General features: G+C 36.4%; 1 protein-coding gene across 1 annotated transcript in view; it reads left to right on the top strand.

Annotated features, from left to right (window-relative positions):
• Nucleotides 1-13,267, top strand: part of TOP6B (topoisomerase 6 subunit B) — a 67,235-nt gene that overhangs the window by 22,119 nt on the left and 31,849 nt on the right. The window contains exons 8-12 of the mRNA XM_090016478.1: nt 759-865; nt 1,062-1,164; nt 1,460-1,545; nt 1,627-1,823; nt 12,800-12,915. Of these exons, the coding sequence (XP_089872604.1) occupies nt 759-865; nt 1,062-1,164; nt 1,460-1,545; nt 1,627-1,823; nt 12,800-12,915 (609 nt within the window). The remainder of the gene's footprint in view (nt 1-758; nt 866-1,061; nt 1,165-1,459; nt 1,546-1,626; nt 1,824-12,799; nt 12,916-13,267) is intronic.

Below are 13,267 nucleotides of genomic sequence, written 5' to 3'. Positions count from 1 at the left end.
GACAATGTCTTTGGTTTGAAATTTTGTTGCTGGATGATGGCATTTCTGTTCCATACAAATTGGGTATTTGGGTGTCGGAGATCTTTTTGCACCTCGAGATATCGGGGATGAAAGACCCTCTTTGAATTTTCTTTTTAAATTCAGCACTCCTTTGTCATGTTTCCCATTGTGGCATCTTCATGTTCACTTATCTGGTATGTAAAACACGACCATCACTTTCTTACCTGCAGCTTGTTGTTGAACCTTTTGGTTTGGTCTGGTCTTGGTTGAGTAGGCATTAATGATTTTTTTTTCCTGTACAATCCTGGTGCTGATAGTGGATGATGATGTGTTAGAGTCAAACTGGTAAAACGGTTATTCACACAAAAGTATGTTCAAGCATTTGAGTACTTCCAATTTATTCTGTCCCACCCTGATAAGCTCTGCTGAACATTGGGAATTATTGGTCTACTCGGGGAATATCTCCCATTAGCCAGTTGTGATGGGATAAAGCAGAGAAGGGTGGCAAGAGGATTAATATTGACAGTTTTTAAATTTGTGTTCATCATTCATGTTTAATTATATTGTACAAATTCTTGCACAAGTATGTCAGTGGGAATACAAGTAGTTGGGTAGCTATGCAGAGCCCCAGTTTGCTATATAACTAGCTCTTCCAACTTTTTTGCATGCATAGTTTAGAGAGACTGCAAGTTTCATGTGCTTGAAAAATGCAAGCTACGTTTTTTTGGATTAGTTATGTAACTTGATTACTTACACAGGCATTAATTTGGTCGAAAATGAGTACGGGGCTCCCAATTGAGATTCAGTCATCATTGAGGGGTCAGAACTATGTCTCATTCTGCAGGCTGGATATTGATATTCATAGGTATGATATTGGCTTTTTTGAGCTAGTGCCTTCTTATGCTTCCAGAAATGGCTTGTACGTTCATTAAAATGTAGATGTTCCTTCCATCTCCTGACCCAAAGTCATTCTCCAGATTTTGACAAATATTCTGTATCTTGTCACTTTACCTGTAAAGAAATCAAATCACTGACAGATCATACTTTTATTAAATTTTTAGGAATATTCCTCATGTCCATGTACATGAAAAGCGGGATAACAAGGAAAAATGGCATGGTGCAGAAATTCAAGTTATCATTGAAGGGAACTGGACAACATATCGTGTATGTATTGCTTATTTCAAGGAGTTTACATTTGTTTTTGCAATCATTTCCCATACTTAACTTCATTATGTTGTATCTTATGTCCCTCCTGGTCCATGGTTCTATTGCTCTGAATTGGTTAAGTTAAATAATCTATTGATTTTGCTTAGATTTCCATGGTGAATTAATAAATTTATCTGTATATTGATTTTGCTACGAATACTTAAATTAGCTAGGAATTGCGATCTGGTTTAGTCTGTCCATATCTCACCACTTTTATTTTGTGCTGAACTTAACTTTGTGTGAACTTCTACAGTCAAAGATACTTCACTATATGCGTCAGATGGCTGTGATTACCCCTTATGCTCAGTTCCTCTTCAGATTTATTTCAGATACAGCAGAGTAAGTTCATTTAGATTCCATGTCCACTAGACTGTTGAAATTTTCCATTTTCTGAGATTTTCATTTGCATCTGCATTGCAGCAAAAATATCACAGTACGTTTTGCAAGAAGAACTGTTGTAATGCCTCCGGTACCTAGTGAAACAAAGCACCACCCTTCTGCTGTAGATTTACTGCTTATCAAGCGGCTCATAGGAGAGACTTCAAAGCAGAACCTTCTGCAGTTTCTTCAGCATGAATTTGTAAATATTAGGAAGTCTTATGCTGAGCGTTTAATTGGTAAATGATTTTCTTTTAAATGAGTTCCTTTTTTTAATCATTTTATAATCATACTAGAAGCTTCTTGTTTTTGTGACTATGTATTTGTAAAAATATCTTCAAGGATGTGCACTACAAGCACAAACTCCACAAAGGGATACGTGTACAAAGATACACCAAGAACACTTGAACAAAAAATACACAAAGGTACAAAGAGAACACTTGAAATGCCAAATATTGAATCAATTGAGCAAAGGTGAGCACAAAGGCTCTCACAAGAATGAATACAATAGTGGGGATACACCCCTATTTATAATACAAGAGGAGACCAAAAGGAGGGGCTCCTACTAGACGTTGGAGCCCCTCCAACGGTTAGAAATCTAACCGTTGGAGGGGGGTCCAATGTCTCCCCCTCATTTGACTTTTAGTTAAAAAGGTAAAAGGAAAAAAGAAGGAAAAAGGAAGAAAGAAAAGAAAGAAAGGAAAATGAAAAAGAAAAGGAAAAAGAGAAAAGAAGAAAAAGGAAAAAAGTTACATGCACATTCACAAGTGTGAATATGCGTAAAATGGAAAATGGCATAAATACCCTTGGTCTACATCAAGAATATATATATATATATATATATATATATATATATATATATATATATATATATGTATACAATTTAACACCCCCCTTAAACTTAGGGCGTGATGACCGAAAGTTTGCTAAGAAGAAAATTAAATCTGGGGGTACATAGCGCCTTTGTGAAAAAGTCAGCCAACTGGTATTCTGAAGTCACATAAGGAAGGTCTATGATTTTCTGTAAGTAGGCTTCTCTGACATAGTGGCAGTCCATCTCAATGTACTTGGTACACTCATGAAAAGTGTGATTTTTAGCAATATAGATTGCACTTTTATTATCACAACACAATCTTGTAGGTCCTTGGATCAGTACTCCCATATCTTGCAACAATTGATGAATCCACACAATCTCCATAGTCGTGGAGGCTATGACTCGATATTCTGCTTTTGTTGATGAAAGAGACACCTTCTGTTGTTTCTTGTATCTCCATGAGATCAGTGATTCACCTGGATCAATACTCCCATATTTTGCTTTTTCAATGCCTTCTTCGATTTTTGTGAGTTTCAATGATGGTTTAAGAGAAGTTTCCATCATAAAGCCTCAAAGCTTCTTTCCTCTAAAGTGATTCTCCATAGCCGATGCCCACATCAAGTAGTTTGATCCATTAAGCTTGAAGGAGAGCTCCACCCTTGATTCACACTCTATGACGAACAAGAGATAGATTGAGACAAGGAGAATGATAGTATCTTGTCATGATCTTTAAATATCACAAGAGAGGCTTCCAAGATCAAGATAACCCAAATGGCTCTGATACCATTTATTGAAGTACGCAAAAATACAAATATTGAGTGTAGAACACTTACAAGTCCAACAATGGACAAAATCCAAGGAGTACACAAGCACTTTAAGTGCACACATAAATCTACAAAGGGATAATGCCAGAAGGTGAAAAGAATAATATTATCGAGAGAAAGAGTGGGAGAACATTCGTAAAATACAAGGGGAGAGGTCCCCTATTTATACACAAAAGAGGAGGGAGTGAGAGGCTATTGGGGGCTCCCACATAGTGTCGTTGGGAGCCCCAATGTGATTCAAAAAAAGGAAAAGAAAAAATAAAAAATAAAAAATAAAAAATTACATTTAAGAAAAGTCTATCCTAATAAAAGAGTTGTTTCTAGAAACAACTATATGAAAAGTCTAAAATAACCCTATCGGTTATTCTAGACAAGACATATATATATATATATATATATATATATATATATATATATATATTAACGCCGCCAACACTTCATCTCTTTAATCATATCAAGATGAGTTTCTTCTTGGTATATTTCGACGACCACATCTTTTAAGGGAAGAGGTGTAGATCTATGAAGAAGAAAATATCTAACTTGTTCAAATTCAGGATAAAGTCAATACAAGAATTAGAAAAATTGTTATCTTTCCATTTATTGATGCATAAGCTCTACATCTTCAATGACAACCCACTTAGGGTCTAAAAATCTCAGACACTTAATTCCCCTTGCTTGGTAGTCCTAATTTTTTTTTTTGCAAAAAATATTACCTTGCAAGATCTTTTTCGGGTATACATACCCTTCATAAAGAGCCATGCCTCATTAGCTTTACAATTTTTTTTAATGTTGTCACATATTTTAAGCTCAACATTATTTATAAACCATGCAAGAAATTTTGCATGGTTATTCTCCCAATCTTACCTTAGATTGGTGATCTTCGATGGCCTTAATTTTAGCATCTCCTTCTAGAGCCTTCTCTTGACGTCTTTTTAGTTTGGTGAGCTTGAATTAATTCTCGAAGATAGTGCCTATTACATATCCTCAAAGCTTTTTTCCTTTGGGGTTATTCTCCATAGCGGCACATCATGTAGTTGGAACAATTAAGCTTGAAAAAGAGATCAATTTTGTGATCATGCTTTATTTTGAATGAGAGAAGAAAGAGAAGAGTGTGGAAGAACACATCCACTTGAGTTACCGCAAGCACATCGAAGACACTTTTGGATGCTTTCCCATAACCACGAACACTTGATGGCTGCTTTCCACAATACCAAGAACACACTGACTCTGATAATATATAATGAAATGTGTGGAAATACAAAGCAGGAGCCTCTAAGAGCTTACAAGATCACAAACACGAAGTGCATATGCACTAGTCCACTATGGGACAATACAAGAGCCAACAACGGCTACAGCAAAAAAATAAAAAATATATCTTTTATTGAATAAATGCTTGAGCAAAAAAGCATTGAAAAAATAAGGGACAAGTTGTCCCTTTATATACACATCAAGGATGAAGATGGAGCTCCCAAAGGAGTTGTTGGGAGCTCTCAAATATGACCGTTGGGCTTCCAACGACTCTATGGTCTAAAAAGACTATAGAGCCCCTGCCCCTTTTTCATAAAGACAAACAGAAAAAAAGTAAAAATAAAAAAAATATAAAACTGTCCCTAGTGGACTTATTACAAATGATGAAAATGCCCCTAATGGGCAATACAATTTACATAAACAGATATATACATATAAATATATATGTATATGACTACATATATACATATTTTATCAGTATCATGAGATTCCAACTAGATTGTAGGTACAATCAACTGTATTAAATATAGACCCATATATGTATACACTGTTAAATTGTAATATCAAATCAATGTAATTATATATATATTTTATATATATAGGAAGATACATGCACATATATATTTCATATATATGTACATGTACCTACCTACATATATATAAAGTATATATTATTTCATATATATGTACATGTACCTACCTACATATATATAAAGTCATAGGGGTAGTTTAGTCATTTTGCACATATTCATTTTTTGAATATGTTATAATTATTTTTCTTTTAATTATTTTTTTTATTCTTTTATTCTTTTTATTTTGTAAAAGGTAGCATACACCTTGGAGGGGCCCACCATCTAGTCGTTGGGCCCCTTCCAACGATCATATTTGTGATCGTTGGAGGGGCTCCAACGACTAGAAGTGGAGCCCCTCCAAGGCTTCCACCTCCTCTATAAAAAGGGGTGTTCCCCCTATTGTATTTTAAGGCTTTGGGTCAAAGCCCAAGTGATTTATAAAGTTTGTTATTCATTTTTATGCGTTTGTGCATTTGTGCACAAGTGCTCTAAGTGTTCTTATTGTGCACGTGTTTGTTATCAAGAATATTGAGGTCTTGATCATAGTATCTTATTGAAGATACTTTCACATGGTATCAGAACAAGATTGGAGAAAGAAAGATCGTGTGGATTCTCCCTTTTTTCAATGCCTCAAAAAGCGTGCTCTCAATTTTGGAGATTGGAGTGGATCTTCTTGTTCATCCAATATTTTAGAAGACTCTTCTGTCAAGAAAGATCTAAAAATCCTTTGTGGTACGTATTCTTTTTCATCATCTCTCCTCTCTAATGGGTGAAAAAGACTCTCATTTCTCTCTCGACTTCAAACTCAATGGGTCCAACTATCACATTTGGGCCGGAAACATAGAGGCTCATATTAAAGGAAAAAGGCTTTGAGGCTGTCCAAGGCTCGATTCCCGAACCGGAGCCAAAGATAACCTTGATGGAGAAAAGAGAAATAAAAATCCTTGAAGGCGAAGAAAGAGCCAAGGCTCTAGAAGACTACACCAAAAAGCATGAAGAATGGGAGATGAGGAATTTTAAAATCCTCTCATGGATTTTCTCATCCGTAGAAACAAGGATTAACACCAATATTATCAAGTTTAAGAAGACTTCTCAAGCGTGGGAGTACCTTGAGAAGATGTACACCTCTAGGGACTTGCCCTATAAATATTATCTCCAAAAGAGGGCGCTAACTCTTCATCAAGAGGAAATGACTATAAGGGAGTATTTTGCCGAACTCTCTTCTATTTGGAACGAGTCTGCTATGCTTGAACCCAAGTGGAGTGGAGAAGCCATAGAGCTTCGTCATAAACAATTGAAAGAAGATAGATTTTTCAATTTTTTGAATGGGCTTAGGCCCGAATTCGAACAAATCCAGTCTTCTTTTTTATTCGCCTTCACTTCTCCCTCTCTTGAAGATGTAATTACTAAACTAAGTGGAGAAGAGACTCGTATGAATATAAGCAAGAACAACCCAACTGTTCTAGCTACTCTTTCCAATAATGAAGAAAATGAAGGTGTTAATGCCATCTCAAGACCGGGGAGTAACTTAAGGACCTACAAGCCTCCTCACTTCAATAATCAAAACTCAAGTGGTCAAGGAGGGAAGAGAGATTATAGCAAGCTTTTATGCCACTTTTGTAAGGAACCGGAGCACATTAAGCCTATTTGCCCAAAATGGAAAAAGTTACTAGCCATGGCTACTACATTCCAACCTCAAAAGGAAGAGTGCTCATCATCTTCAAATGGAGCTCTCTCATTGCAACAAATCGTGGATGCACTTCAACCTCTTCTAAAAGGGGTTATTTTCGGAGCCGTCATGTCAACTTCTTCTCCTCTCAGTAAGACCTCTTGACTTTTAGATTCGGGTGCTTCTTTTCATATGACCCCAAGCTTTAGTTCTTTTTCCGAATATTCAAAAAATCTCTCTCATTCCTTTGTTTCAATCGCGGATGGAGCATCTCTTGAAGTAAAATGAATAAAAATTTTTAAAAAGCAAGGGTTCTTTATTCCAAAAATTAGATTTATACCCAAATTAAACTTAAATTTGCTTTCCGTTTCTCAACTCTCGAATCATGAGTGTGATATAAAGTTTTCATCTAACAAATGTTGGATACAGGATCGCCTGTCCGGGAGATTGACTAAGGAATGCTCTAGGAAGGGCGATCTATACTATGTCGATTCCCTTCAAATTTCAAAGAACCCGTTTTGTAATGTTGTCCAACAAAAGGATATTAATGTGTGGCACAAGAGACTTGGACACCCAAATATTGTAAAAAATTCCCATTTACCTTTTGTTAAAAGTCTATGTAAAAGTGATTTCACTTGTAGCGACTATATACTTGGGAAAATGAAAAAATTGCTTTTTTGTCAAAGATCTATATTTCAACAAGACCTTTTGAAATTATCCATTCAGATGTATGGGGACCGACACCTGTTTTATCAAAATGAGGCTTTGCATATTATGTCATTTTTGTTGACGACTACACGAGATATTGTTGGATTTATTTTCTTAAACACAAATATGAAGTTTTCTCGATTTTTAAAACCTATCATATGATGATTAAAAATCAATTTAATGGGAATCTAAAATTTTTTAGAACCGACTCTGGTGGAGAATACCTTTCAGGTGAATTAAAAAATTATCTTGAAAGTCATGGTATTCTTCACTAAAGATCTTGTCCGAAAATCCCTCAACGAAAGGAAGCATAAACATATAATAGAGACAACTCGAACATTACTTGTTTATCAAAATATCCCAAAAGGTTTTTGGGCTAAAGCGGCTTTAGCATCTGTCTATCTGATAAATCGGCTACCTTTTAAAAACTTGAACAATATCTCACCTTTTGAAAAATTGTATATCAAAGAACCCGACTATAGTCGGTTGAGAATTTTCGGTTGTAAATGCTTCGTTCTTACTGACAAGAACAACAAGCTTTCATAAAAAAGCCATTGCCTACGCCTTTCTTGGATATTAAGAATGATATGCTATATGTTTCCAGAAATGTGAGTTTTCTGAAAAATGTTAATGGTTTTGAAAGGAGTGAACCCTTTGAAGATAACATGGATTACTCTTTTTTATTTGAAATGTTAGCACATGGTGATGATAATGATGACGATTTTATTCATAATGACGTCAATGATAAAGAAGATGGTTCTTCTCATCCTCCTATCTCCCTACATAGTAATGAAGGAGCATTGAGAGATCCTATAACATATACCCATAGAGATAGAAACAATTTTAGGAGTGCAATTGAAAAATACAGTGAACCTAGTGGTTCCAACTCAGCAAATGATGAAAACCTACGAAGGACTGAGAGAAGTAGAAATATGCCTTCTAGGTTTATTTCATATAATTCCTTTACTCCTAAACATAGAGCCTGCCTCAGCGCCATTCATTCCTATATAGAACCCAAAAACTTCGAAGAAGCCAAAAAGAATGATGAATGGCTGAAAGCAATGGAATGTGAGATTTCAGCTCTCAACAGGGCAAAGACTTGGGAGTTCCAAGATCTCTCTAAGGGTAAGAAAACAATAGGATGTAGATGGGTATTTAAGGTAAAAACCAAAGTTACCGGAAGCGCCCATATAGAAGGGGAAGCACGTTTCCCCGATATGCATTTCGGAAGCACAAAACGTCGCACTTTCGAAACACATGGGGGAAGCGTCCCCTTTTTTTGGGAAGCACGCTTCCCATAAATGGAAAGTGCACTTTCCCCCTTGCTTCCCTCTTTTTTCTATTTTATTTTTTATTTTTATTTTTTCTTTTCTTTTTTCGCTTCCCCCTTGCTTCCTAGGTCACTTTCGGTTCGCTTCTTAGGTCGCTTCCGGTTCGCTTCCTAGGTCGCTTCCAAGACGGTTCGTGATTCGCTTCTAAGTAGTCCCACACTTCCTAAATTTTTGAAAGTGTCTCGCTTTCCACTCCCGCTTTCTCGACTGACAACCATGGTAAAAACTAAGAGCGATGGATCTCTTGAGAGATATAAGGCTCGATTAGTTGCAAAGGGATATAGTCAAGAATACAAGATTGACTATGGAGAAACTTTTGCCCCTGTGACCCAAATGGTCACGGTCTGATGTCTCATCATCGTCGCCTCAATCAATAAATGAAACATCTATCAAATGGATGTTAAAAACGCCTTCCTAAATGACGATCTGAATGAAGATGTATATATGGATGCTCCACTTGGAATGGAGACTCCCAAAGGGAAAATGTTTCGCCTTCGAAAAACACTTTATGGTTTAAAACAAACCCCCAAGGCTTGGTATGATAGGTTTAACTCCGTAATGTTAGAAAATGGATTGTCATTCTGTTTCACTGACATTGCCTTATTTGTTAGAAAAACCAATGCAGGGATTGTCATTCTGCTTTTATATGTGGATGATATGCTTATAACCGGAAGCAGTGTTGTGAAAAGCGTTGAGGCGTAGCGAGGCGTTCCACCAAAATCTGAGGCGAGGTGTAAAGCGTAAGCCTCAAAGTTTTTTTTTAAAAAAACTTAAAAAAACTATAAAAATATCTAAAATTATATATAAATAAAAAAATCTTTATTGATGAAGCAATAACAAACAAGAAATAAAAAATCTCAAATAAATACTGAAAAATATGAGATTAACATGTAAAAGTAATATTAATGCAACAACTTGATCTATGTAAGTATCTAAAAAATAAAACATGGGCATTCATTAAATTAAAAATTAACATTAACATTGAAATGCATATTAGCATTAACAATACAATGTTATAATTAGAAAATGCATGTTAGCATTAACAACCAAATGTTAATATATTTGTCCAAAACTCTTCAGAAGATGGAATCTTTACAATGAATTGTACAAAAACCACCTTAACCCATTGAACTTGAGCAACTGCTATATACACAAGCAACTCTAACCTCTTTCTTTCAAATGTAAACTCTCTACAAAGCACGATCAAGGATATGAGGAAAACAAAAACTTTGAAAATATCACGAGAAATTAGCAGTTGAATGATTGTTGCTCTAAACTTTCGTCACTAAGATAACTGTGATCAGCGAACACCATCTCCAAAGCAGAATTCTTGTCAATTTTTAAATAGAATGTAGATGGGGCATGCTCATTTAAGGACTGTACGGTCTAAAATATTTTGGGAGCAAAATAATACAAGGACTTATAGGCAGTAACAACAGCTGAAATCTGCAACTAGAAATGCACCCACAGAAATCGAGAAATGTGTTAATGAAAAATTATTCTCATTTACAAGCCAAAGCCTTCTCTTATCGTACATTATATATCACAGTCATATAACACTTACTGAAAGCATCGCCAAGAAAATTGAAAGTAGAATAGTCAAGGCTAATGTAGCACAAAAAAGAAACCAGTTATGACAAATTGACGGTTAGAATGGAGACTGCAACCTAAGCACCAGGTGAGACACCTGAAGGATCCTTCGATGAATCGACAAGAGCCGGTGGCAAAAATTGCCACATGGGTACCCCAGGGTAACCCATAAACAACATAGGTTTCAGGGTAACCCATCCTTCAAGAGAATGTTGTATCACGCGAGAGACGAGAGACGAGAGACGAGAGAAGAGATAAGAAGAAGAAGAAGAAGAAGAAGAAGAAGAAGAAGAGGAGAACGAGAGAGCAAAACAAATCCATACCTGTTTCGGGGCTCCACCACGCGAGAGAGAATGCTGTGAGCCTGCGAGAGCTGTGCGGGAGAGAAGGCTGCCGTGAAGGAGAGAAGGCTATGAGAAAAAAACAGAGATAGGAGGTGAGAAAAAAAATAAAAGCACATAAAGGGGTCAGTAGGGCTTTGTTTAAGCCCTAATCTTTTGGCCTCAGTCCGAGGCGCGCCTCGCCTCAAGGCACGTCTCGCCTAGGCGTGCACCTCAAGGCCTATGAGGCGCACACCTCAAGGGTATTGCGCTTTATAACTGCGCCTCAAGGCACAAAGGCCCTCGCCTTGAGGTGGGGCGCGCTTTTTGCGCCTTGAGGCGCGTTTTTAATAACACTAACCAGAAGTGATTCTAAGGAGGTTAAAAGCATAAAAACAATTTTGAAGAATAGATTTGAAATGTCTGATTTGAGATTTCTAACTTGTTTTTTGGGTATTGAAGTAGCATACTCTGATAGAGGGTATTTTTTATCTCAAATCAAGCTTGCCTCTGAGATTATTGACAGGTCATATATTACGGATGATAAGGTTTGTGAAACTCCTACTATAGTAGGAGCCAAAATGAATATTGATGATGGTATTCCTCTCTCCGATCCCACCCCCTACAAACAACTTGTGGGATCATTAATGTATCTGAGTATTACTAGACCATATATCTCTCATGCAATTCATACTGCAAGTCAGTTCCAACATGCATCAACATCAGTCCACATGAGTGTCATCTTGTTGGTCGTAAGATACATAAAGGGCACACTAAATAAGTGAGTATTCTTGTCCTCTTCTTCGGAATTAAAGTTAATTGCTTATACTGACTCTGACTGGGGAGGTGACACAAATAACCGTCACTCCACCACTGGTTTTTGCGTGTTTTTAGAAGTCTCGCTGATCTCATGGAGATGCAAGAAGCAGCAAAAAAATGTCTCTATCCTCAACTGAAGCTGAATATCATGCCATGACAACTACTACCATGGAAATTGTATAGATTCATCAGCTGTTAGAAGACGTGAGGATCACAATATAAGGGCCCACCAAGCTATGCTGTGATAATAAGAGTGCAATATATATTGTCAAAAATCACACGTTTCATGAGTGGACTAAACACATTGAGATGGACTGACACTATGTTCAGGAGGCCTATCTGAAAGGAATCATAGAACTTCTGTATGTCACTTCAGAATATCGATTGATATATTTCTTCACCAAAGCACTGTGTTCTCCGCGGTTCAACTTCCTCCTTGGCAAACTTTCGGTCATCATGCCCTAAGTTTGAGGGGGGGTGTTAAATTGTAATATCAAATCAATATAATTATATATATATTTTATATATAGGAAGATGCATACACATATATATTTCATATATATGTACATGTACCTACCTACCTACATATATATATATAATATATATATATATATATATATATATATATATATTTCTTGTAATAGTCGTAGGGGTAGTTTAGTTATTTTGCACATATTCATTTTTCAAATATTTTGTAATTATTTTTCTTTTAATTAGTGTACACCTTGGAGGGCCCCACCATCTAGTCGTTGGGCCCCTTCCAACGGTCACATTTGTGACCGTTGGAGGGGCTCCAACGACTAGAAGTGGAGCCCCTCCAAGGCTTCCACCTCCTCTATTAAAGGGGTGTTCCCCCTATTGTATTTTAAGGGTTTGGGTCAAAGCCCAAGTGATTTATAAAGTTTGTTATTCATTTTTGTGCCTTTGTGATATTTTGTGAGTTGTGCTTTTGTGCACAAGTGCTCTAAGTGTTCTTATTGTGCATGTGTGCACGTGTTTATCATCAAGAATATTGAGGTCTTGAATCTTGATCATAGTATCTTATTGAAGATACTTTCACATACACGCGTGTGTGTGTGTGTGCGCGCGCTGTTTGCATGAAAATGACAACTGTAAGACAATATGATTATTTCTCTCACACCATAGTGTCCAGTGCTTGTTTCAAGTGCTGGAGTGCTGGGTCTTCTTGCTTTGTTGCAAGAACCTTTTTCTTAAGGCCTGCTAGTTTTCTGCTTTTTGTGTTAGCTTTCTTTGTGTACATGCATTTCTTTGCAAGCTCTTTCTATTTAAGTACCATTGTGTTCTATTGATACTTTGTAGGGGAAATGGGTCCAGATTTCAGTCAAAAGATGTCTGTGAAGTCTTTGACATCTCAGCAAATTGTTCGTATGCATCAGCTGTTCCGTCAGGCTAAATTTGATGATCCTAGTGGTGATGTGAGTATCCATGTTGAATCATCTGCAGTCCCACTCATTATTTATGTTACTGTTTTTTTTATTTATTTAAGAACTACACACTGTTGCTTGAAACTATCTAATTGCTTTAGTTTTTAATATATTATCTGTGGTGCTGTTGAATAATTGTGTCCCTATGCTTCCAAGGAAAAAAATGTTCATGGGACTCTTTGGTTTGATAAATATTCTTCTTGCTGGTTGATATGCCTAGATGTGAAGTTAATCTAGACCAAAGTTGTCAGAGTAGGAAGCAAAAGCGGGGTATTTTAAAATCATAAGTAGAAGCACGGAATCAATTTAAAAACAAAGTATGAATAAAAAAGGAAATGATATG

Source organism: Nuphar pumila, chromosome 8 (genome assembly GCF_984573655.1).
Source record: "Nuphar pumila chromosome 8, dmNupPumi1.hap1.1, whole genome shotgun sequence".
Lineage (NCBI taxonomy): Eukaryota > Viridiplantae > Streptophyta > Magnoliopsida > Nymphaeales > Nymphaeaceae > Nuphar > Nuphar pumila.
The sequence above is the reverse complement of the archived record's forward strand: the minus strand, read 5'-3'. Positions and strand labels throughout refer to the sequence as shown.